Consider the following 23,484-nt stretch of genomic DNA (forward strand, 5'->3'; position numbering starts at 1 on the left):
ATCAGGAAGGAAGAAAGAAGAATGAATAAGTTATTATTCCAGGAATTCTTGTCCTTCACAAATTTCATTCCACTTTTAACTCAAGTCAAAAGGCAAGCAGCCATTTGGCACAGAAACACCATAGCAACATCCACAGTGAAGGAGGGGGAAGAAGAGAGGAAGGCATACCAGGAGAGAGAACCATGAGTGAGGACAACCAATGAGAGAGGAGAAAGAAGGGGGACCACACAAGGAGACACCAACCACCAGTCTCTTTATTGTACACAACACCTCTTTATTAGCGCTCATGTTCCAAATGGGTTCATTTGTTTATTCAAATCCAGGAAATTACTAGAGGCACTTGACAAGGCTTTGCAAAAACTAAAGAAAGATTGATGCAGGTCAGTTGCCCCACCCACAAGATGAAAGATGCAGAGCATGAGTGAGTGGGGGGGGGGGGGGGCATCCATTATGGAGAAAAGGTAGTCACCAACATCTTACACTTTACAGATCAGGAGATGGGGTTTAGGGGACAGGCTACAGTGACCGGTACCGTCAGGTGACAGGGACACTTTCATAAGAAGGGGACGTTTTCGATTCCCTTAAGACTCTTCAACATCAGAGAGTGACAGCATAAATGTAAGGCCAAATCTCTTCCTAGTAGGGGTTCTATACTTGGTCAAGAGATTGAAACCTTTTGGAGCATGGATAGACTCCATGTCCCAGAGGCTTTACTTGGAGTTAGCTGAGATCAGAGTCAGACACTCACTAGCAGCACGGTCACTGTAGACAGACCTGGTGGGAAATGTATGGGAAGAAAAGCACATTCTGCCCAGAAAATATGGTTTTAGACAGTTCCTACCAAATTCACCCTCTACCTGTACCACAATCTGTAAGGGGTACAAGGTATTGGACTGAGCTCTATATAGTTTGGACAGGTTCTCCAGGCAGCATGTGTAGGTACACCAGAAAGAGCAACAAAAGTTGAACTCCCACCCCCTGCTCACCCTCAATATTTATCACCAAATCAAAACATCAATGTAGTCCATTTGTCACTCACCCTCCAAACTCCTCCCCATCCCACCCCCAAAAATCAATGATCAAATTACCATCAGAGGAATCAAATGATATTCATCAGTACAGAATCCCAGCTTCACTCCTATTTAAACCCTCCCCGTGGCAACAGTTATTGCAACTAGAACCCTGTAGTGGAACTCACTAGCAGAAAGACGTTCAGTCTTCCAGAGGGGGAGTAATAGGCTGCAGGTGCAGTATACAGCTGACATTATTTCTATCAAAACGATACATGACAAATGCCCAGGGTTATAAATAATTAATTAATGCGATCTGGAGATCACAAATCTCAACGTTTCCCTACATCCCAAGCCAAGTCAATATAACGGCTGTGTGTTAGTGCTTCAATTAGTATAACGATTACTACACATTCAAATGTTTGGTTTTCAATGAACACCATTAAACATCATTCTCCATCCATTCTTTTTAAAACTGGAGACATCACCATCTGTGTGTCTGTACTGACTGTCCATCAGCTACGTACAACAGTGTTTCCAAGACACCGGGAGGGTCTCTCGTCCATAAAGACAAATGACCATTGAATTGTGACAGGAAGAAGTTTCGGTCCTAAACCACCATCTCTCCAGCTCTAACCACATAGCTCCCCCTTCCCGCCTCCCCACCCTCCTCCAGGAGAACCTACTGTACTCTCCCCTTTACCTGTCCTTGTCCTGAATGGGACTTTGAATGAAGGTTGGTTAAGGCCTCAGTGAGGTTGACTTAAGGTCCTGGGATAATTCTATACTTAAGGATGCGTGGAGAAATCATCTCAAAGTGCTGACAACTCTCTGTTTATTGTGAATAGTCTTAAAGTAATGACAACCTCAACACTACCACTGGATGTATGGATGTACACAGAAGTGCTTCAAGTGGTCAATCTAGATGACATTTTATCAACGGTGGCAGGACATTCCAATAACAACGGGCACATTTTACAAGGCTGCTCTCAGCCTCATATGTAGCCCTGCACTGCTAAATTGTCTTTTTACGCCTCCTTTTGCTGTGATTTGAGACTGGTTTTAAAGCTACATTTAGGGGGCATTAAAACAGACAAGTCACTCAAATAAAATAACAAGAAAGTATTCATCAACACCACCGTAGTCGTAATAACAATAACTATTTTCCAGTATGAAATCAAGTTAGAAAAACGACAAAACAATGAACAGGATGTCTGTGTATATTACACAGAGGTGTAGGGTGTAGAGCACGAGGTGAGGGTACGTCTAAAGATGGAGGGAGGGTAGCCTTTTACGTTTAGAAAGGTTGTGGACTATGCTGCAGTCCACATTTTCAGAGAGGAAATTAACAATTCTGTTACCACAGAAAATAGGTCACTTAGTGGCACGTCACTTTCATGTAACCATCCACATCTGATGCCGTGACTGCACCCTGCTGGTCAAAGGTGAGCGATTAAGTCTTTATGAATCTTTTGATACATATGGTACAATATCCAAAACAGTGTAATTATATATCTTCTGATTCTGAAGATTCAAGTGGTTATGGTTCCTTTGCTTCTTTAGAATGTGGAGACCAGAGAGAGCCCACATGTGTAGGAGACTAAGGGAGGGTTAGCAGCTTATATCAGAGAACAGTTTGAGTCGACTACATTAGATAAGTCTGGTTGAAATAGCATATATCAATGTGCATAGATACTGTATAGGGCCCCCCTCCTCCCCTGCTCTCTAGCCCTCCCCTCTGGCCTCAGTACACACATAGTCTCACACACACAACACACACAGGTGAGCCTGGCTGGATCTACTGGGTAGTCTAGTCTAGCAGGGAGGGCTCGGCAGGGCGGATTATGGTGGGCCGGTGAGGAGCGCCAGGGGGTCTTCGGCTGCAGGTAGAGAGAGAGAGAACAGGAGGTGAGATACGCTCACGGAGAGACGAGAGAGAGAGCAATGAAACAAACCCAGAGAGATAGAGCAAGCAGGAGAACAGATGAGAGATTGTGAGACGTGAATGGAGGGAAACACTGCCACAGAGAGATAGGGAGAACAGAAGAAGAAACAGAGAAAGGGAGTTGAGCACAAAAGAGAGAGGAGTTAAGAGATGGGGTTTATGAAACAGAGAAGATAACCAAGATAGAGGAAAGAGAAAGGAAGAGAAGTGAAGTAGTAATGTGAAAGGTGGGACTGGGAGGAAACTTAAATCCATCTATTGACGTCAACAGACAGTCAGAGCCAGGTGCTGCAGTTACAGTGATAACCTGGCAATTCAACAATGAATAAAGAGGGTTACACAGGTTAAAATAGTGTTGATGAGGAGACATTATTCCTGTGTGAGGATAAGTAGGTAGGTACTGCTCCCTTCTGAGAGGTGGAGGTGGTCTTACCTGGGCACGCCAGGGGGGATGCGAGCGGGCCGAGAGGGGATCAGTGGGGGGGCACTGAAAGGGTCCTGATGGTTGTTGCTGCCAAAGGCGTTAATGGGAGGCGGGCCTGGGCGAGAGGGGATGGGGGGCCCCCCAAATGCTGGGGAGGGGTTGAGGGGTGGTCCCGGCCTTGGGCCACTCACTGCAGGAGGACGGCTTGGGGGAGGGGCTGCTGCGGCCGGGGGGCGGCGCTGGGGGGTAGGACTGGAGAGAGACGAGAACAGAGAGAAAGAGGTATGGGGAATGGAAAAAGAACAGACAGACAATGAAATATACATTATACAAACACTGCACAACAACAATAAGCTTTGGTCGACTGTACAGTCTCTTACACATGACCCCCTTTAGTTCCCACATGACCCCCTTTAGTTCCCACATGACCCCCTTTAGTTCCCACATGACCCCCTTTAGTTCCCACATGACCCCCTTTAGTTCCCACATGACCCCCTTTAGTTCCCACATGTGACAATGGATGACGCAAAACATCTTCCATTACATGAATTTGAGAGAATTGAAGGTACATTCACTCAACCACATTAACGTCAAAGTTAACAAATCCCTTTTGTATGTGTGAATGTGTACACACACACACACCTCTCACCTGGCCTCCTGCATCCAGCTGTCGTTGACGGGCGGCGGCACGGGGACCGTCACGGTGGTGGTGGTGATGTCACCGATGATGTGCAGTGCCTCCTTGAGGGCGTGGTACATGCGGAGCATCTCGTCGCGGCGCTGCGCCTGGTCAGCTGACTCCTCCATCAGGCTGTTTTGGTCACCTGACGAGTACAGGTAGGCCAGCAGCTCTGAGTGGATGAAGTCCTTAGCCTGGGGAGGAGAGGAGAGGAAGACCATCGACTACGGAGAAACGGTGGTGTCCTACTCCTTTCCCTACTCACATCATACTAGTCTGCATGGAAAGATGGAGTCACTGAATAGTCAATCTTCAGTGATGCTAGAAAACACAAACACCTTGGCGCTTGTGGAAACGCGTCAACACACAGGAACACAAAGCTGGCATACAACCATCTGATGGAATCCCCTGCTATAAGACAGAGCCTGCTAAGTATAGACTGTCTCTAGGCTTTTCTCACTCACGCTGTTGATCATGAGGTGCATGATGGTCTTGGGCATGAGGTCCCTGATGGACTTGTTGACGATGCCGATGTAGGAGTCCACCAGGTTACGGATTGTCTCCACCTGCCTCTCCAGCTGGGGGTCCATGGAGAAGGTTTCTGACGGGGCCGTATCCTCAGTGTCCACCTGAGGAACACAGAGAGAGACGTTACCTCTGAGTGAGGACACATGACCGGTCCAAACAGGTCCTTTGAATTGAGGCCACACGTACCTGTTCTCTGAGTGTTTGAGGTCAATACACTATAGCTAATACTACTGCATGCCATTGGGATACATTTGCGGTAGATGTATGCCATTGTAAATCATACATCCAATCGCTCTGATATTATTACCTCATAATCTCCCTTGAATCATGAATTGGCGTGCATGAGAAGAAAGAAACAAGCAGTAGGACAATCATCAGTGACGTCATCAAGAAGTATAGTTGCATGCCTAGTGTTCATCAAATACTGACAAAGGCTGTCACCACAACACATCTGTTCGTTTGACCTTTGCTTCTGCTAACATTCAAACTTCAAGGGTCGGTTTACAAGTCACAGATAAAGCCTAGTCCTGGACTACAAAACCCTATCAATGGAGAATCTCCGTTGAGCATGTCCTTAAGTCCATCCAGGACTAGGTTTCATCTGTGTCCGGGAAAGCGACCCAAAGACTATTTGAGTGAGTTTGGGTTCAGTACCTGGTCCTTCTCAGGGTAGACCCCAGCCCTCAGGAAGGAGGCTTTCCAACTGTCCACGTCCTCCTGGGTGCCACAGGCCAGCTCAATCTGACGCAGGTCCTTATACACATTCCTGCTTGATGGATGGCAAAACACAAACACAATCAGGGTGGGTGTAAATTCTATTTAATTTCAGTCAATTCACTAAGTGAATTTCCCTCAATGCTTCTCGAAGAGAATTTTATAACATTTAAATGTCAGTTTACTTCCTGATTCACTGAATTGAAATGACAGACTTGTGTGGAACAGGACCCACATACACATCCATTTCCCTGACCTGGATTCAGTGTTGAAGACGCCAAATACGTGTTTGGTGGACATGAAGCCTTTCTCCACATCCCTCAGCTTGAGGTTATCTAGGGGAAGCATGTACTTCTTCTCTTTCTCCTAAAACACAGAGAGGGGGGACGTGGACCTGAACTCATAGCAATAACATCTTGAGAAACAAATCCTTGAAGCCATTAAAAACACTAAAGTACACAAATAAGAGGGAGCCATTAAGAAACTGTATCATGGGTAACTTTGAAAAGCAGTGGAATACAACACTAGGCTTCTCCACCAATGAGCAGACAGAGTGGAATGCATTTCCTCTGTATAAGACCCAGACCACCAGGCTGGTGAGAAGAGGGAGAGAGGAGGAGCATGAGGGAGAGATGGGGGGGAGGGATGCCAGCTTTGCACTGTTGAGGAGAAGCATCTGGAAGCGTTTATGTCTGCACTAACACAGAGAGCCACTCAGTCCCAACAGTTACATCACTCTACGCCAATGTCCTCGTCTCACACACACAGACAGAAACACAAATATATAACCACACACATGAAAACATACAAACACCCATGTGCTTGTGCAAATGCAAACACGTAAACACAGACGCATGAAAGTGGCATAAAACCACAAACCAAGACAAACATACACCCCCACCCCACCCACCCCCCAACCCGCCCCCAGTAACCCAGTACGATTTCCTGCAAATTCCAAAGGCAGATCCCTGCTGGAACATTTCAACCCGCCTGCCACGTCAGTTTGCTTCCACCATCCTCCCTCGCTCCTCTTTCTCCTTCTCTCGCTCTTTCCGCCACAGAGGACTGGTAGAAACTGAACGGTACCAGTTGTTTTGAGGCGTAGTCAGACTGACGGGTTAAAGGTTTGTCTTTAGCTCTGGTCAGCGATAACTTTTGAAGCTCTTTTTGTTTCGCTGAGAGAGGGGACATCTTTGCCAAGGCCTGGGCTGCTCTGACCGAACTAATGGTAAGTTTAAAAGTAAGACTATATATCCGAACGCATCCGTCTGTAAATGTTTAACTTTCCTAGGATGATCCCTAGTGCTTTCTGATCCCTAGTGATCCCTAGTGTTTATTTCTTTAATATTATTTCAACTTTGTTCCAGTAAAACATCATAAAATATGTATTATTGACATGCCGTTTACATATATTTTACAGCCTTTGAAATGGCCTACAGAGCATTTGAAATCTGACTGTAGAGAGTAGTGTGTGGTCACACAGAGTGGGCAAACACTTTGCTGTTTTGTTAATGTGCACAAAGTAAATACAGTAATGGCTGTTGGAACTTTAAGTTGATCAAATTCTATTAAAAAAAAGTGGTAAGCTCAACATCTCTTCATTACATCAACATACTAAATTAGTCAATACAGTTATATATTTGGGCCTCAGTCTGAGTATGGTTGCTTTCTTTATCAGAGGAATGTTTACTCTCCCTCCATCTCCCCCCCCCCCCCACCTCTGTCCTGTCCCTAGGGCAGTGACCTGCAGCCGGAGCGACCCCGCGGGCCTTCCCCCCTCCTCACCCCCCCGCCTGCCCAGTGTTCAGACTACCTGTTCATCAGGCTGAAGCTGAACAGTAGTCTGCACATTGGTTAGGCTGGGCCGGGACACACACACACTCAGGACACATCTAACCACCAGCCAGCAGGGGCTCTGGTGAGAGGCTCTGGCCGGATCTGATTCTCCACCATGACAATGAGAGGGAGGAGGGAGCATGCAATGCAGATCATATATCAGCCCATGGAGTAGTAGCAGAATCTTTCTGGCAGTTTGTATTGTATTATTTAGTGTTGTACTTGTCCCAGTGTTAGACACTCACCTCCTCATCCTTGTACCAGGATAGTGACTCTGCAGTCAGGATGAACCAGTACTCCTTGGAGCCTCCCTTCATGATGCTGATGTTGATGGTGAGCCAGCCTTTGCGGATCACCTGTTAGGGGAGATAGGGGTGCGGGAACAGGGGAGCGAGGGGTGGTGGGGGACAAGGTATACCAGGAGGATGGAGGGAAAACATGTCATTAAAGTACTCATGATTTACCTCCTGGAGATCTTGTGATATGACTAACTTAACTGACCAATAAAACCTTACCTGGGTACTCAGTGTGAGTTTTGGTTGATCCTGACTTACCAATATAAGCACTAAGATGTTCTACATACTCTAAATTAACTTATATTCTGAGTATAAAGATTTACAATTTAAACAATGTTTCTGAACATGAACCCTGATGTATACAGTAAGCATACAAAAGTATCATTCAGAAAGGATGACTAACTGAAGGGGTGGAGATTTAAACAGGAACCCTCAAACAAACCTTAATAACCTCAATACTAACTAATATGGGTCATCCAGACCAAATGGGACCCACACAGGGTCAGGGATCAAGGGTCGGCGGTGGTATGTTAGAGTGAGCGGGTCAGTAAAAGCTAGCCTATACATGGTTAGCCAAAACAGACTAGGGTTAGTGGGTTAACTGGGCAGAGTCGTCAGACATACACTCCAGTGTAGGGCACTGTAGGAGGCTAAACACCTATCTAAGGAACAGGAGATAAAAAGAGATGGAGAGGCAAGAGAAGGAGGGCCAGACTGTGAGAGAGGAATACAGCGATATGCAGAGACAGTGGAGACGGGTAGATTGAGCCACAGCTCACGAAGCGGACGGGTAGAGAGAGAGGGGTGAAAAAAATAAAAGGAGGATTTAAGGAAGGGAGAGGGAGGAAAGAGAGATGAGTCAGGGTTGAGAGGTTCTTTCTGTAGACGAGTTGTATTAGAGCAGGGGTCTTCAACCTTTTCATGCCCAGGGACGCCCTCGCAGGCAAACCGACAACCAAGGGAACCCCATCCTAAGTTAGCAAACATTGTTTTCACGACTTGTCTTATCAGGTGAATGATAATGTCAAGCAGAAGTAATAACATTTTAAAATGAATAGATTTGGTAAATAGTTTTTCATTATTTTGACCTCGCCACATTATAACTGGAAGAGGAAGTGTAAACTAACAGCCTATTCGCTAGAAAAGGTAACTAAACACATTTTCGCTTAGAACAACTGTTTAGCGCTGGTTAAACAAAGGTTAGCCATGTCTGGCCAAAAATGTATGTCCAAGTCAACAAAGCTTTGCAGCAGCACTTGCCACAGTGGAAGTCTATTCACGGGTACTGTTTCAAAGCCTATGTCAGATACACCAGTGAGTGTAATTATCTTTAATGAATGTAATCTGTTCAATATTAGGAGTTGAAAAATAAAGTTGACATCAGAACGATACTCTTATTTTCTACTGCATGTAATTCAACATTTGCTTATTCTGTTGCTAGCGATGTTCATAAAAACCTTTAAATAAAAATCACTTTTTTTGGGACCCCCTGCAGTACCTCGTTGGATACCTAGGGGGCTGCTGACACCTGGTTGTAGTACCCCTGTATTAGAGTAATGCTCTCATTGTTAGTGCCATTACAAAGAACCATCAGGGGCGGCAGATATCAAGCTTGGACAAGGATGCTGTCAAGTTATGCCGATAAGACAGAGAGAACATCAACCTTTCTCTCCCTCTCCTGTGTCTTAAAGACTGATTGGGGTTTATGACAGGGGGGGGGGTGTAATTGGTAGGAAAGTAGCAAAAGAAATGAGAGGAAGAGGCTGTAACATAGGAGTTAGCTAAATTCTCAGTTTGCCTTGGCGAGGAATTGCCTTACACCCTCTGTAATGAGAACGTTTTTGTTTTCTTTTCAAACCTGGCTGGCAGTCAGTGGTCAGTGTTGTAAGTGTTGAAGGTGAGAGACAGACAAGAGGAGTGTGAGGTGACAGAATAGGGATAGTGAGATGCTTTAATGCCATGACACTTCTTACCTCACTGTCTAAACAGAAGCCCTGACATACAGGATAGGTCAGTGATGACAAAAGAAAGACATTTAGCCTGTTCCATGTTCAGCTACATCGAATGTTCAGGTTATTATCACTCTAGAAAAGTTAGGCCACTTGATGGCATCATTGCCTCAATTCCTGTCAAAAGCTTCCTTACATTGAAACCACTCATTTCTAAAGTAAACACATTATTTTAGGTCTTCTACCAGCTGGTAAATCAAACATTGATACATTAGATGTATGGATATATACACATTCCAAATCATTATTAAACCCAATTTATATTACTTCAAAATCATATTTGATCAGAGTTATTTTAAATAAATTCTAATCATTGATTGAATCATGACACCCCCACATGCCATTCTACCCTCTACTGCCACCATCTGGTCCCTGATTGGAATGACAGTCACGGGTCCCACACCGAATGGTTTGTGGACAGTTGTGAGGTGTACTACTAACATATTGTTATAGTGATGATTGGAATATTGAGTTGTGGAAAGTTGACATGCCACGATAAGCTAAAGAGAGAAAACATCAAGAGGAGATTTCAATGACACCAAAAGGATGAAAATGTGAACATCTAGTGTATGATTGTTGGTGATTCATGTCTCCTCCCCCCATCCCTGGAATGTTCAGGACCCTTCGACAGCAAGGCAAACTGTGGCGGTCACTAGTTAAACCCCTGGACAGGGCAGCATGGGTAAGGACCAAAAGCAGGAGAACTGACACCAGCCACTCTCACATCCTCCCAACTCTTCCATAGTCTTTCACAGGGAATCATGACATTACTCTTCAGTGTGGTTCAAGAACGTGACAAAAAAACGTAACAATTCTGCCTGTGCTTGGACAGAACTGGTTTCAACAGGTTTGAGAGTAAAAAGTAAATGTTAGTAATATTCTATCTACTTGTCCAATTAAAGACAATTGCTGTCTTGTTAAGTGAAACCAATAATTATTGAGCATAACCCGGATGTTATTGAGAAAGCCGTTACCGATTACGGGTAAGGGTAAAGCCGATGAGAATTACATCTCTACGATACGATTCTAATTGATCTCCGGTTTGCCATAAGTCTTGAGACTTTGAGACTCTACTACCTTCTCCTGCTCGCCCTCTCTCAGTCCCTGTGGAGTAGGGAAGATATGACGATAAAAAACAGCTCATCATTTTGAAGAGCAGTTCTGTACAAAGAAGTAACCTGGAACAAGTTGTCATAACACCAATTCCCATAACCCCCCATTCTTTCCTAAGTGTCAGATGTCTGGCCTCAGTTATCCTGCTCTGGTGACCCCTGCTGACTCCTAACAGGGTGTAGCTTGGATCTGCGGGGTACTTACCAGAATCTCACCCTGCAGGGATGGGGGAGGGGGGTTGGGGAGTGGTTAGGGCAAAAGATGGCAGGATAAATCATAGACCAGGGAAAAAGGGGGAAGCAAGCAAGCCAGGGAGGGAGGGAGATGGGGGAATGAGAAAATGGGTAAGGGGAGGAGTGTGTGTGTGTGTGGGGGGGGCAGGAAACATTTGAAATGGTAGAATGAAAGGTTTGAAGGTGAGAGACAGAAATGGAAGGAATCCATGAGACAACCGGAGAGATGGAGAGAGAGGTTGAGGGATAGAAAGAAAGATGGAAGGAGAGAAAAGATGGAGACAGAGAAAGATGATAGAGGGAGCAAGAGAACAAGAGTTACATGCGATTAGATTTCCTTCAAGTACCACACATCGGTTATTTGATATTGGTTGCTTCATTGAGCGAAGCTGGGTCCCATGCACAATCTGAATTACAATACAAAAAGTGCTTGGGTTAGTTGAAAAACATAAAACAATTCTATGATTGTTGCTTTGCTGTTGGGTATCATGCCTTGGTTGTGTTGTAGTGCTGTGCAAATAGTGATAGTTGTAGTAGAAACATAGCTGTTCATTTCCTATGCAGGGAAGCAGGGAGGGCTTGAATGACTCTAGTCTAGGGCAACTCTCCCCTCGCTGAAATACAGTGTTAGAAGGTATTTCTATAGGATGTTATGTATATCCTATAAAATATGTACCCTTACTAGGTTTCCAGGAACCTGAGAAGTGCACTCTATAAGTGTTGATGACATTGAAGCTGACATAACATAGTCACATGATTTCAGGTATTTAGATATCACATCAATAAAGCAGAGACTTCAAAACACTTTTAGAACTGTTTGGATAACACAGGAAGAGAGGTGCCAGGTTTATAACACAGTGGCCAAGGAGTAAAATTAACATCTGACTTAAAGACAGGATGGTACTTGGCCATGATTTGCAGGGGTTATCTTGAAGCTACTTATGCTTACGTAAATAAGTGCTGTTAGGTTGTAAGTGTCAGGTTAGGTTACTAGTAGTTGAGTCTATTCATTGGTAGCATAGGGTCAGAGGTCAGGTATGTTACAACATGTAAATATGATAGAGGGGGAAGTGTCAGTCTGGGGCAGCTTAATCTGGGGGTTGATCAGATTGGGAGGGCTGGGTAAGAAAGAGGGTGGGAGGAGGAGGGACCAAGTGTACCTGGTTTGGAATGGCCCTCTTCTTGTTCTGATGTGTATTTCTCTGCTGGGCACTGTTAGAAAAGGACAGGTTCAGAAGGGAAAAAAACACATTCAAAATCACAACCAGCATCAACAATGTTTGGGTAATAATGTGTATTGATCAATCAAATCGTTTTACAGCTATCAAACCTGTCCAACAATTCAAGTTATCAAACATAGTCGTGGGAACAGTGGGAGTGGGGTCTGGGGGAACAGTGGGAGTGGGGTCTGGGGGAACAGGCGGAGAGGAAGAGAGACAACCAATTCGTGACAGCCCACCTGTTGTTGCCGTACCCTGGTGGGCTACCATCATCGTGCCTTCTGAAGTCAAGACTGAAAGTGACGCCACGAGAGACAAGTTACCACCCCTACCTACCTGACAACACTTCTCATCAATCCATCAACCCATTCTCCATGCGGATGATTGGAAAGGAACGCGCACGCCATTCAGACTCGCAAAGGGCAATGCTATGTTATGTAATCAGATGCATACCTCAGGCAAAGGGAAGAGACCATAGAAACAGAAGTCATTATATTTCTATGGAAGAGACTTTCAACTCAGCTAGCTACATGCTGTGCATCCTATAGTAATTGCTACACTGGAGACAGTGTAGAGGGCAGAGGTCAACGCATGTCAAGCTCTGGCAGGACATCCAGTATGAGAGGCTAGGGCTGGCCTATTAGCAAGATGCAGGAACTCAGGATTCCAAAACACCATGTTATTAGTAATAACCAATGCAGTCAACAGATAAAAACTCCAATCTAACTCACTCAGGTCAATCCCTAAGCACACAACAAATAAGCGTCCTTGAAAAATCTAAACAGCTCCAGAGAGACAGAGTCAGAAAGGGAGGGTACACAACCTAGCATGCTTGATTCAGCTCATTAGATGCCGAACTAACCGTGACGGACCATGCAGCAAGCTAGATCGACCTTGTCTGACCACTAGCCTCCACTCCCCTAGAGCGTATTCTACGGTGTTCTAACCACGTTCATTGATCTGCCTTCATGGTGGATCAATCAGACTGACTGAGTCACAGCTGGTTTACAGCATGTAGATCAAGGATCCACAGATACAGCCCCTTGTTAGGCTCAGTAATACTGATAAAAGTAGCGTTAATTGTGGTTTGTAGTGACAGCAGTCTCTGTGAGTGTCTTTGGGGGTTGTGATAAAGTGGCCAAACAGCGATTGAGGTATTGATTGTTTCAAGTCTATAGGGAATGGCACTTACTGTAGGAATAACTATCAAGCACAGGCAGTCAGACACACAAGCTTATGGGACTCTACCAGATCTATCTTCAGCAGAGTTCAGTCCATGCCCAGTTCAGCAAACAGTACACATCTGACTTTGGGCAGTATTGAGTTAGTCTGGTGCCCAGGACTACATCACAACCACACCTTCAGCTGAGAGCTGGGGCACGAGCATTAGGGAGAGAGGGGGAAGGGGAGGGGAGCTTGGGTAAAGGGTGAGGTGTATTAGGGTGGTGGGGTGGGGGGGGGGGGGTAGTAGGATTCATACTTGGCGAAGCCTATAAAGTCCTCGTGGTTGGTGTTGATGTAGGACAGCTCAATGTCAATCAGCAGCATCACCTAGAATGAAGACAGAGCTTCACTATGACAATAGAGTTCATTTTATATCACATTTACATTAATTTAGTCGTTGAACAGACGTAATTTACAATCCGCGCATCAACAACCACTTATCACAATCAAGCAAAGCCAGTCCTTGTACAGAAAAGACAAGTGCAAGAAAGGCAAGTAGAAACAATTGATTTCAAATGGAGAAATATATTTCTTAAATAATATTTATAATATTTCTTAAAAATCTCCTGTTGGGAGTGTTTCTCTGTCAGTGGTCAGGTCCTGCATTAAAAAAAGCATCTCAGAGTAGGAGTGCTGATCTAGGATCAGGTCCCCCTGACCATATCATCTAAATCATTATGATCTAAAAGGCTGAACTGATCCTACGTCAGCAATCCTACCCAGAGACTCCTTGTAAAAACAGGCCCTAAATGCACTGACCTGGTCCTTGGTCTTGCCCTCTCTCTCTCTGACGTAGGTGGTGACGATCCTCTCGGTCTCCTCTCTCAGCCGGGGGTAGGAACCCAGCTGCAAGGTAACACAAAACAACTGCAACACTGACCATATAGACAAAGAGAATCACTAGCATACACTAACACTCTGGCATGACTATCCATGCAGACCTACCTTCCATTTACATATACAACAGACAGAAGGTGAAGCGCATACACTGAGTGGACAAAACATTAGGAACGTTCGTTCCATGATAGACTGACCAGGTGAATCCAGGTGAAAGCTATGATACCTTATTGATGTCACCTGTTAAATCCACTTCAAATCAGTGTAGATGAGGAGAGGAAACAGGTTCAAGGATTTTTAAGCGTCGATACGATTGAGACACAGATTGTGTATGTGTGCCATTCAGAGGGTGAATGGGCCAGACGAAATATTTAAGTGCCCTTGAACAGGTTATGGTAGTAGGTGCCAGGTGCACCGGTTTGTGTGTCAAGAACTGCAACGCTGCTGTGTTTTTCACACTCAACAGTTTCCTGTGTGTATCAAGAATGGTCCACCACCCAAAGGACATCCAGCCAACTTGACACAACTGTGGGAAGCATTGGAGTCAACATAGGCCAGCATCCCTGTGGAACGCTTTCGACACCTTGTAGAGTCCATGTCCCAGCGAATTGAGGCTGTTCTGAGGGCAAAAAGGGGTGCAACTCAATATTAGTCAGGTGTTCTTAATGTTGCTTACACTCAGTGTGCAGGAAAGGGGAAGGACATAGGCATTCAGCAGTGAATATAGTAATCATACTGACTACCACACACACACTCCTTAATGGGCATGCACACAGGATGAATGTCTGTGATCTATGGCATAAGGGCAGCGCTTTCAGCCTCAGCTGGGAATGACCATGATGGACACCATGAGGACTGATGTCATGATGATTAGCTCTAGTTGACTGGAGTCAACCTTTAAATGGATCAATGGCTAAAATACATAGAAACATTTAGGAAATTAGATCATTCAACGTAAAAAAAAAAGGAAAGGTAACTTACAGTTGACACTATTGTTTTCCTGTGACAGTAAACAATCATTCCAAGCTGACGGTGATTGCTGATATTATTTCATGTTAGTGAAGAACAGATCAGGAGAATGAAGAAGAAGAGGGTGAAGGACAGAGTGAAGGGCGATCCTTTCTTCAGCTGAACTAATACCAGAGGTAGAGTGACAGTGAAAGGGATGGACTGTGGTGGGTCTTTGAAATGCAATTCCCCCTTCCTTCCACAAGATGGCATGGTTGTTGAGCAGCACTGTTGCTATGGCAACCCCCGGCACAGCGCGCCAGCAGATATGTATATTGTTTCCCTCACGTTGTATTTCCATCCGGTTAGGCAGACAGAATAATGTCAATGGTGCAGTGCTGGGTCAGTGAGGGAGCACAGCCTTATAGCCCTGGAGCTCTGCAGGACATGTAAACATAGCTCTGGAGATCTGGGCTCTGATGTTCTGATAGACAGAGGTCTGGGTCTTGAGGAGGAGGGGAGATGGGGATGGAGGTGGCAGATGGAGGGTGGAGGCAGATGGAGAATCAGTCTGAATGTGCTCAAATCAAACAGGGCACGGGTGAGGAGAGGGGCTGCTGAAAGGAAGTTAAGACGCGCTGCTTAAAATCAGACGTGATTTGCAAGTCAATGCTTGATCGGACACGTGTGGCTTGGACAAAAGGAGAGGATGTGCGTGGCGAGGGAGGGATACACACACAATCCAGGCACTGAGGAGAGATGGCGTGGGGGATGATTTCATTAGGATAGGTTGCTGATTGGAGAGCGGTGGAGGAGAGGTGCGAGGGGAACAGGGACGGGCATTCAATCACAGATGAGAGGATACGCTCCGGAACACTCTCTCTCTCTTCCTTCTTTCCTCCCCTCTTTCCTGTGGGGTGAGTCTGCTCTTGGTTACCTTGACGGAACATTTCATGACGAGCGCGGTCAGCTCGGACACCACCAGATCCACACATTTCAGGCTGGGCTCTTTCAGTTTGAGGATCTGCTTTTTGACTATGGCCTCGAAGGCCAGGTCAGGGGTGAACAAGCCCGTTCTGAGGGGGTACGGGGGAGTGGGGGAGCGTAGTGTAGGGGGGCAGCATAGAGAGAGAGAGGGATAGACAGAGAAATAACAACAGAGGCGAGAGAGAGAGAAATACAGGAAAGAAAGAAAAACAAGAAGATTCTTAGTTTAGTTAGTTATCTGTCAAACTAGAAATCTGGTCTCTAGAAATACAAGTAAAGCAAGAAGATAAGGACAAGCCGCAGGCGTTCACATCCTCTTCTCTTGACAGGGCAGTTCTTCTCAAACTAGGTATATAATATAGATATGTGGGCACATATTCAACTCACAGTACCCACATAACTAACACCCTAGCTATGTCAGTCCTAAGTGTGTATCATTCTTAGACAGATGAAACCTGCAGCTTGTCCATGTGAGACCAGTGATGCTCGGGGAATGGCCATCCCCAACCATCCCGTCTCCACGACGACGTCACCACAACCGTCACAAAACACGACAGCGGCACCTGGCACACAGGCTAGCTGTGGCTGGCTGAGGGGGAGTCAAACTGTCCCCATATCTGCACCATCCAGTCCTCTGGACATACACCACACTACATCTACACCACATCTACACTATACAAGTGTGTATAGCGTGTTTTTATTTTATTTATTTAACCTTATTTAACAAATTCTTAATTTAGAATGATGGCCTACACCAGCCAAACCCGGACGACGCTTGGCCAATTGTGCGCCGCCCTATGGGACTCCCAATCACGGCCGGTTGTGATACAGCCTGGATTTGAACTGAGATGGAGTGCATTAGACCGCTGTGCCACTCAGGAGCCCCAGGGTGGTTACACAGTAGACGTTCTGATTAGGACCAGGAGTTTTTATTTACTAACTAACTACATGACCTGACTGGAAAATCTCTGGGCCCTAGTTGTACTATCTAAAGGTCATAGAGGCCATGGATGGACAGCTGTTGTGGAGCAGAGTGGGTCAGTGTTGTGCCCCCCTCAGCGTCGCCCCCTTGTGGCCAGGCTGGGTCGGGACAGGACGGGAGTCTGGACACCAGGCTGCAGTACCTTGTTGGTGCACTGCCTGACTGTGTTGATGAGCTCCTGAATGACAAGGTCGATACATTTGATACAGGGCTCTTTCAGCTTAATGATCTGCTTTTTCACAATGGCCTCAAACGCCAGGTCGGGAGTGAACAGGCCCGTTCTGAGGACGCACAAAGACACAGACAGGGGGAGGACAGAGATAAGGAGACAGACAGACAGGGACAAAAAAAAAGACAGACAGAGGTAGGACGACAGACAAGTTATTGTCCAGAGAGATAACAGACAAAAGCAGATAGACGAGTCAGTCCAGACAATGAGAACAGTACATAAAATAAAAAAGATAATAAAACACACATACACAGACAGACAGAAATAAGGAAGAGAGAGCAGAGCCAAGGTTATCAGCATACAAACACGAAACAGCACACAAATCAGTGATTGATTTATGCACAAGGAAATAGGAAGGAAGATATGACAGACAAATAGAGGTGGGGAAGAAGGAGTGGGGGAAGATTACATGGTTTAGATTTCACATTGAACAACCACCATTTGAGTGTATGATAGGCCGTTCTGTGGGAGAGTGATCTGTGGGCATTTTAGGCTAATTGCTCTGTGATTGCTAAGCATGCTGTGTGTCAGTTTTACATGAAAGGAGGAAACAGAGAAGGTTGACAGTGAAGAGGAAGGAGCTGAACACAGTGGTGGTGGTGTGTGAAGACACAGGACGGCCCCTCCTCTCCTCCACTTGCCTGACACCATGGACATTCTTGATGGCATGACTGATCTCCCTCCTCAACTCCTTCTCATCAAACACAATCTGACAGAGAAAAGAGAGAAGAACAAACAATAGAAAAACTGTTCATCCATTCTGCACTCCAAAATTCACACTTCTAAACAAGTCTACCAACTGTGGTCAAAACAGTCAAGCAGGCAGATGAACTTCTCTTGTAGAAATATTGTGACAGTGAGTATTGAGACCGCAGCGCTCACCTTGACCAGCTCGAAGGGGAAGCGCTCGTGGAAGATCCGGTTAATTTTGGCACCGCCCGACAGCTCCGCTGTGTCCACCTGGTCCCCAGAGCCCTCGATACGCTTCTCAAAGTCCACCCCAAACTGCTGCACCATCCTGGGGAGAAAGACAGAGAGTCAGGGTCAACTCTGGAGCTACTCATTATGGTGGTGTGTGTGTGTGTAGGTGTGTGAGTAGGTGTGTAGGTGTGTGAGTAGGTGTGTAGGTGTGTGAGTAGGTGTGAGCGTGTCCTCTACTCACTGCAGCAGGGCCTTGGTCTTGCGTGTGGGGTCGTCAGGACGGAAGTTCTTGTACTCCTCCACCTCTTTCTCCAGGGAGAGCACCTGGCTCTGCAGCTTACTGCGCAGCCCAGGCAGAGTGTCCCTGATGTGGTTGGTCAGTTGCTGAGGAGAGAGAGAGAGGGACACCATGAGGGAGGGAGGGAGGGAGGGACACCATGAGGGAGGGAGGGAGGGAGGGAGGGAGGGAGGGAGGGAGGGAGGGAGGGAGGGAGGGAGGGAGGGAGGGAGGGAAAATGGAAGGGATATAATGAGTGAGAAGGAGAATAGGAGGGGAGAGAATGTGTAGTGAATGAAAGATCAAGTGAGTTTCAAGGAACATTATAGCCTGGTTTAAGATCTGTTGGTGCCGTCTCTCAGAGTTCACAAGAAAGCAAAAAAACTGATTTGGAAGTCAGACTAGAACATCAGTGTAGAATAACAGAAAGGTGAACATTGAGTAATCTCTCACCTGGTTTAGTTGTTTCTGCAGGTGTGGGGTGCCCATGCGCTCGGCCATGTGTCTGTAGCCCGGGTGAGACAGGAAGAACTTCCTCTCAGCAGCCAGCGCAACGCGGATGTCCTTCCTGCCGTCTATGTCCTTCTGACTGCGGTTCACCACGCCGATATAACCTGGAGAGAGAGCGCGCACTTATTCCTCTGCAGTCAATGAGGTGTGTGTGTGTGTGTGTGTGTGTCTCCCCTCACCTCGACGCAGAGGTAGCAGTTTGTTCTCCAGGATGTCTTTAGCATCCGTCCCTTCGTCCATCAGGTCCAGCTTTGTGATCACGCCAATAGTGCGCAGACCTGAACAGAACCAAACAGTCTTCATCTCATCATATTAATCCTGACTACTGCCTGTCCACCATCCACCCAGCCTTCCATTCCTCATCTCCTTCAATTCAATACAATTGTTCAATAGGAAAAACAATGGGGGGAAAAAATATCAATTAGCGTTTCTTATTGGACAAGTCCAGGTACTGCATCAATGTTTCAGTCTATTTGGTGCACCAAATGAACACCACCCAGAAATCAAGAACCCATCCTCATCCTTTGGTGCTGGGAGTTCCAATAGAGAACCAGTAGAGAACCAGTACAGCACCACTAGGCTAGTCCCTTACCCTGTGGGTCCACCTCCTTGGCGATCTTGAGGGCGTCTGAGTTTGCCAGGTCCTGGTTGGCGGGGGTGACGGCCAGGATGAGGCAGCTCTCCTTGGTGATGAACTGCAGCAGCATGTCCCTGATCTGGTGCTCTATGTCCAGCGGCTGGTCCCCCACTGCCACCTTAGTCATCCCCGGCAGGTCGATCAGAGTCAGGTTTAGCACTGAGGGCGAGATGGACGGGGAGAGAGGGAGAGATGGAGGGCGAGATGGAGGGGGAGGGAGAAGGTTATGACTGTTGCCAAGTAGACTGCATGATGTGTGTTACATTGTGTATACAAGTCCTTGCATGGCGAAGGTAGTTTCTTTGATACATGAATGCAAGTGTTTTCTGCGCTTTTATGTGTGCATGCGCATGTGTGTGTGTACGCGTGTGTCCAACTGAACGTGTGCATGCATATGTTAAAATGAACACCAAATGAATAACTGTTGGTGAGCCTTACCGTTAGGGGAGTAGACCCGGAGGTTGATGGGGATGGGGGAGATGCCCTTGTTGGAGCCTGTGATCCTGTCTGTCTCCGCCTCGATCTCCGCCCGGACCTCCTCAAAGTCCACAAACTTCCTCCCTTTACAGTGTAGGAACTCTGCATACTCTACAGACACGACACAGAGAGAGAGCGAGAGAGAGAGAGAGCGAGAGAGACACAGAGAGAGAGAGAGAGACACAGACAGAGAGAGAGCGAGAGAGACACAGACAGAGAGAGAGCGAGAGAGACACAGACAGAGAGAGAGAGAGCGAGCGAGAGCGAGAGAGAAAGAGAGAGAGCGAGCGAGCCACACAGAGAGCGAGCGAGACAGACAGAGAGACACAGACAGAGAGAGAGAGAGAGAGAGAGAGAGAGAGAGCGCGAGACACAGCAAGAGAGCGAGACACAGCGAGAGAGCGAGACACAGCGAGAGAGCGAGACACAGCGAGACAGAGATAGATAGATAGAGAGACAGAGATATATAGAGAGACAGAGATAGATAGAGAGACAGAGAGCGAGAAGAGAAGAAAGTCTTTACCAGGCACCAGACAGTGTTGCTGAGTGGAGGAGGCAGGTCAATGGCAGCAGCAATGAGGACAGACAAGGCCATGGTTGTATGAGAATTCAGACTCACCGGCTTTGTTAAAGCACAGCTGCAGGATCAGAGGTCTACGGGTGACAATGCCTGATCCTCGAGGAAGAAAATCCCTGAGAGAGAGAGAAAGAAGAGAGAAAGAAGAGAGGAAAAATGTATTAAGTGAGAGAGATGGAAAGAAAAAGAGACCAAGAAAGTGAGGGGGCGAGCCCCAGACAGACAGAAAAAACAGAAAGTCAAATTACTCAGTACACTCAAGGTCCATTTCCTGACACTATATCCTGTGCGAAATAGATGAGCACGGGGAAATGTAACACTTCATGACCCGCCTGTCAACAAATTAGAAGTGACAAAGTAATTTGGCTTCATGATGCCCCTGAAGATCAATTAATTTGCTTAGCCACTTTGTTGTCATGGTTACATAGATGTTGGTAATGTGGCGATTTAGAACGATGCACTCTGGTCTCACAGCACGAAGGAACAGGGGAGAGCCTCTTGATGAGGAAGCAAGGCGAGGCGCATACTTTCAGTTGAATATTTCAAGTGTTGCAAGCTGGCTGTGTTAATATGTAAGATATCGCCTAAAATAAGATTACGTCCACAGTAGCCATGATACTTGACATTGAGCTGAAGTATATTTAATACAATCACTTATCTGATAATTAAGATAATTCATTAGTCCTAGCCAGTCCACATTGAACATAGATAAACTCAGAAAAAAAAGAAACCTCCCTTTATCAGGACACTGTCTTTCAAAGACAATTAGTAAAAATCCAAATAACTTCACAGATCTTCATTGTAAAGGGTTTAGACACTGTTTCCCATGCTTGTTCAATGAACCATAAACAATTAATGAACATGCACCTCTGGAACGGTCGTTAAGACACTAACAGCTTACAGATGTTAGGCAATTAAGGTCACAGTTATGAAAACTTTGGACACTAAAGAGGCCTTTCTACTGACTCTGAAAAACACCAAAAGGGTCCCTGCTTATCTATGTGAACGTGCCTTAGGCATGCTACAAGGAGGAATGAGGACTGCAGATGGGGCCAGGGCAATAAATTGCAATGCCCGTACTGTGAGACGCCTAAGACAGCACTACAGGGAGACAGGACAGACAGCTGATCGTCCTCGCAGTGGCAGACCACGTGTAACAACACTTGCACAGGATCGGTACATCCGAACAGCACACCTGAGGGACAGGTACAGGATGGCAACAACAACCTACCGAGTTGCACCAGGAACGCACAATCCCTCCATCAGTGCTCAGACTGTCCGCAATAGGCTGAGAGAGGCTGGACTGAGGGCTTGTAGACCTGTTGTAAAGGCAGGCCCTCACCAGACATCACTGGCAACAACGTCGCCTATGGGCACAAACCCACCGTCTCTGGACCAGACAGGACTGGCAAAAAGTGCTCTTCACTGACGAGAAGCGGTTTTGTCTCACCAGGGGTGATGGTCGGATTCGCGTTTAACGTCGAAGGAATGAGCGTTACACCGATATCTGTACTCTGGAGCGGGATCAATTTGGAGGTGGAGGGTCCGTCATGGTCTGGGGCGGTGTGTCACAGCATCATCAGACTGAGCTTGTTGTCATTGCAGGCAATCTCAACGCTGTGCGTTACAGGGAAGACATCCTCCTCCCTCACGTGGTACCTTTCCTGCAGGCTCATCCTGACATGACCCTCCAGCATGACAATGCCACCAGCCATACTGCTCGTTTTGTGCGTGATTTCCTGCAAGACAGGAATGTCAGTGTTCTGCCATGGCCAGCGAAGAGCCCGGATCTCAATCCCATTGAGCAAGTCAGGGACCTGTTGGGTTGGAGGGTGGGGGCTAGGGCCATTCCCCCCAGAAATGTCTGGCAACTTGCCTTGGTGGAAGAGTGGGGTAACATCTCACAGCAAGAACTGGCAAATATGGTGCAGTCCATGAGGAGGAGATGCACTGCAGTACTTAATGCAGCTGGTGGCCACACCAGATACGGACTTACTTTTGATTTTGACCCCCGCTTTGTTCAGGGACACATTTTCCAATTTCTGTTAGTCACATGTCTGTGGAACTTGTTCAGTTTGTCTCAGTTGTTGAATCTTGTTTTGTTCATACAAATATTTACAAATGTTAAGTTTGCTGAAAATAAACACAGTTGACAGTGAGAGGACGTTTCTTTTTTTTAAACTTTAGTCTGACAGAAACATGGGCCTACAGTGCAGACTAGCCTGACCATATGTAACTGTGCATAGAGTTGCCTATTGTTGTTTCTTTCTTGTGTATATTATGTCTGTTTCCCTCTTAAAGTGACAGACCATCACCAGGCACCAGTCAGGACCATTCCAAACCCAACAGCCCAATTGAGTCATCTCTCAGAGGGGAACCCATACCCCACAACCACCAGCCACCACACCCTGCCTCTGGGTTGGGGCCCTGCCTGCCTGCCTGCTGTAGCATCTAGCCTGACTTTGAGGCTCCCAAGTGGCACAGCGGTCTAAGGCACTGCATCTCAGTGCAGGAGGAGTCACTGTTCGTTTCCAGGCTGTATCACAACCGGCCGTGATTGCGAGTCCCATAGGGCGGCGCACAATTGGCCCAGCGTCGTCCGGGTTAGGGTTTGGTCGGGGTAGGCCGTCATTGTAAATAAGAATTTGTTCTTAACGGACTTGCCTAGTTAAATAAAAGGTTAAATAAAATAAATAAAATGTGCAACAGAAAACTCCCTACATCTGGTGGTAATAATGCTGAACTCTGGGCCTGGTACAGCACAGTCCAACAAACCTACGTCCTCCTCCTCTTTCTAACCCAACATCTAATGCCACATGCAGAGAGACGCCTGAGGGAATGGAGATAGCTTCTAGTCTAAAGCAGACTGAC

General features: G+C 46.4%; 1 protein-coding gene and 1 long non-coding RNA gene across 13 annotated transcripts in view; one reads left to right on the forward strand and one right to left on the reverse strand.

The window, feature by feature from the left end:
* The window catches only part of LOC139564989 (dynamin-2-like), a 45,498-nt gene that overhangs the window by 2,926 nt on the left and 19,088 nt on the right, over positions 1 to 23,484 (reverse strand). For 2 of the 12 annotated variants that reach the window (XM_071384954.1, XM_071384953.1), the window contains 20 exons: positions 20,656 to 20,729; positions 19,998 to 20,147; positions 19,515 to 19,718; positions 19,102 to 19,200; positions 18,866 to 19,026; positions 18,377 to 18,519; positions 18,097 to 18,232; positions 17,856 to 17,923; positions 17,128 to 17,266; positions 13,991 to 14,077; positions 13,488 to 13,558; positions 11,948 to 11,999; positions 10,519 to 10,545; positions 7,382 to 7,492; positions 5,557 to 5,666; positions 5,241 to 5,355; positions 4,523 to 4,687; positions 4,029 to 4,252; positions 3,389 to 3,631; positions 250 to 2,890 (listed from right to left, as the gene is read on the reverse strand). In XM_071384954.1, coding sequence (XP_071241055.1) covers positions 2,821 to 2,890; positions 3,389 to 3,631; positions 4,029 to 4,252; positions 4,523 to 4,687; positions 5,241 to 5,355; positions 5,557 to 5,666; positions 7,382 to 7,492; positions 10,519 to 10,545; positions 11,948 to 11,999; positions 13,488 to 13,558; positions 13,991 to 14,077; positions 17,128 to 17,266; positions 17,856 to 17,923; positions 18,097 to 18,232; positions 18,377 to 18,519; positions 18,866 to 19,026; positions 19,102 to 19,200; positions 19,515 to 19,718; positions 19,998 to 20,147; positions 20,656 to 20,729 — 2,449 coding nt within the window. In that variant the 3' untranslated portion in view covers positions 250 to 2,820. Of the gene's footprint in view, positions 1 to 249; positions 2,891 to 3,388; positions 3,632 to 4,024; positions 4,253 to 4,522; positions 4,688 to 5,240; positions 5,356 to 5,556; positions 5,667 to 7,381; positions 7,493 to 10,518; positions 10,546 to 10,758; positions 10,771 to 11,947; positions 12,000 to 13,487; positions 13,559 to 13,990; positions 14,078 to 15,953; positions 16,093 to 17,127; positions 17,267 to 17,855; positions 17,924 to 18,096; positions 18,233 to 18,376; positions 18,520 to 18,865; positions 19,027 to 19,101; positions 19,201 to 19,514; positions 19,719 to 19,997; positions 20,148 to 20,655; positions 20,730 to 23,484 lie in introns of those variants that run through there. The other 10 variants (XM_071384955.1, XM_071384959.1, XM_071384956.1 and 7 more) reach the window with 10 other exon arrangements.
* LOC139564995 (uncharacterized) lies at positions 6,268 to 7,658 on the forward strand. Its single transcript, XR_011672850.1, has 2 exons — positions 6,268 to 6,528; positions 7,036 to 7,658. It is a non-coding gene; the product is annotated as an uncharacterized lncRNA (long non-coding RNA).

Source organism: Salvelinus alpinus, chromosome 36, assembly GCF_045679555.1.
Source record: "Salvelinus alpinus chromosome 36, SLU_Salpinus.1, whole genome shotgun sequence".
NCBI classification, from domain to species: Eukaryota; Metazoa; Chordata; class Actinopteri; order Salmoniformes; family Salmonidae; genus Salvelinus; species Salvelinus alpinus.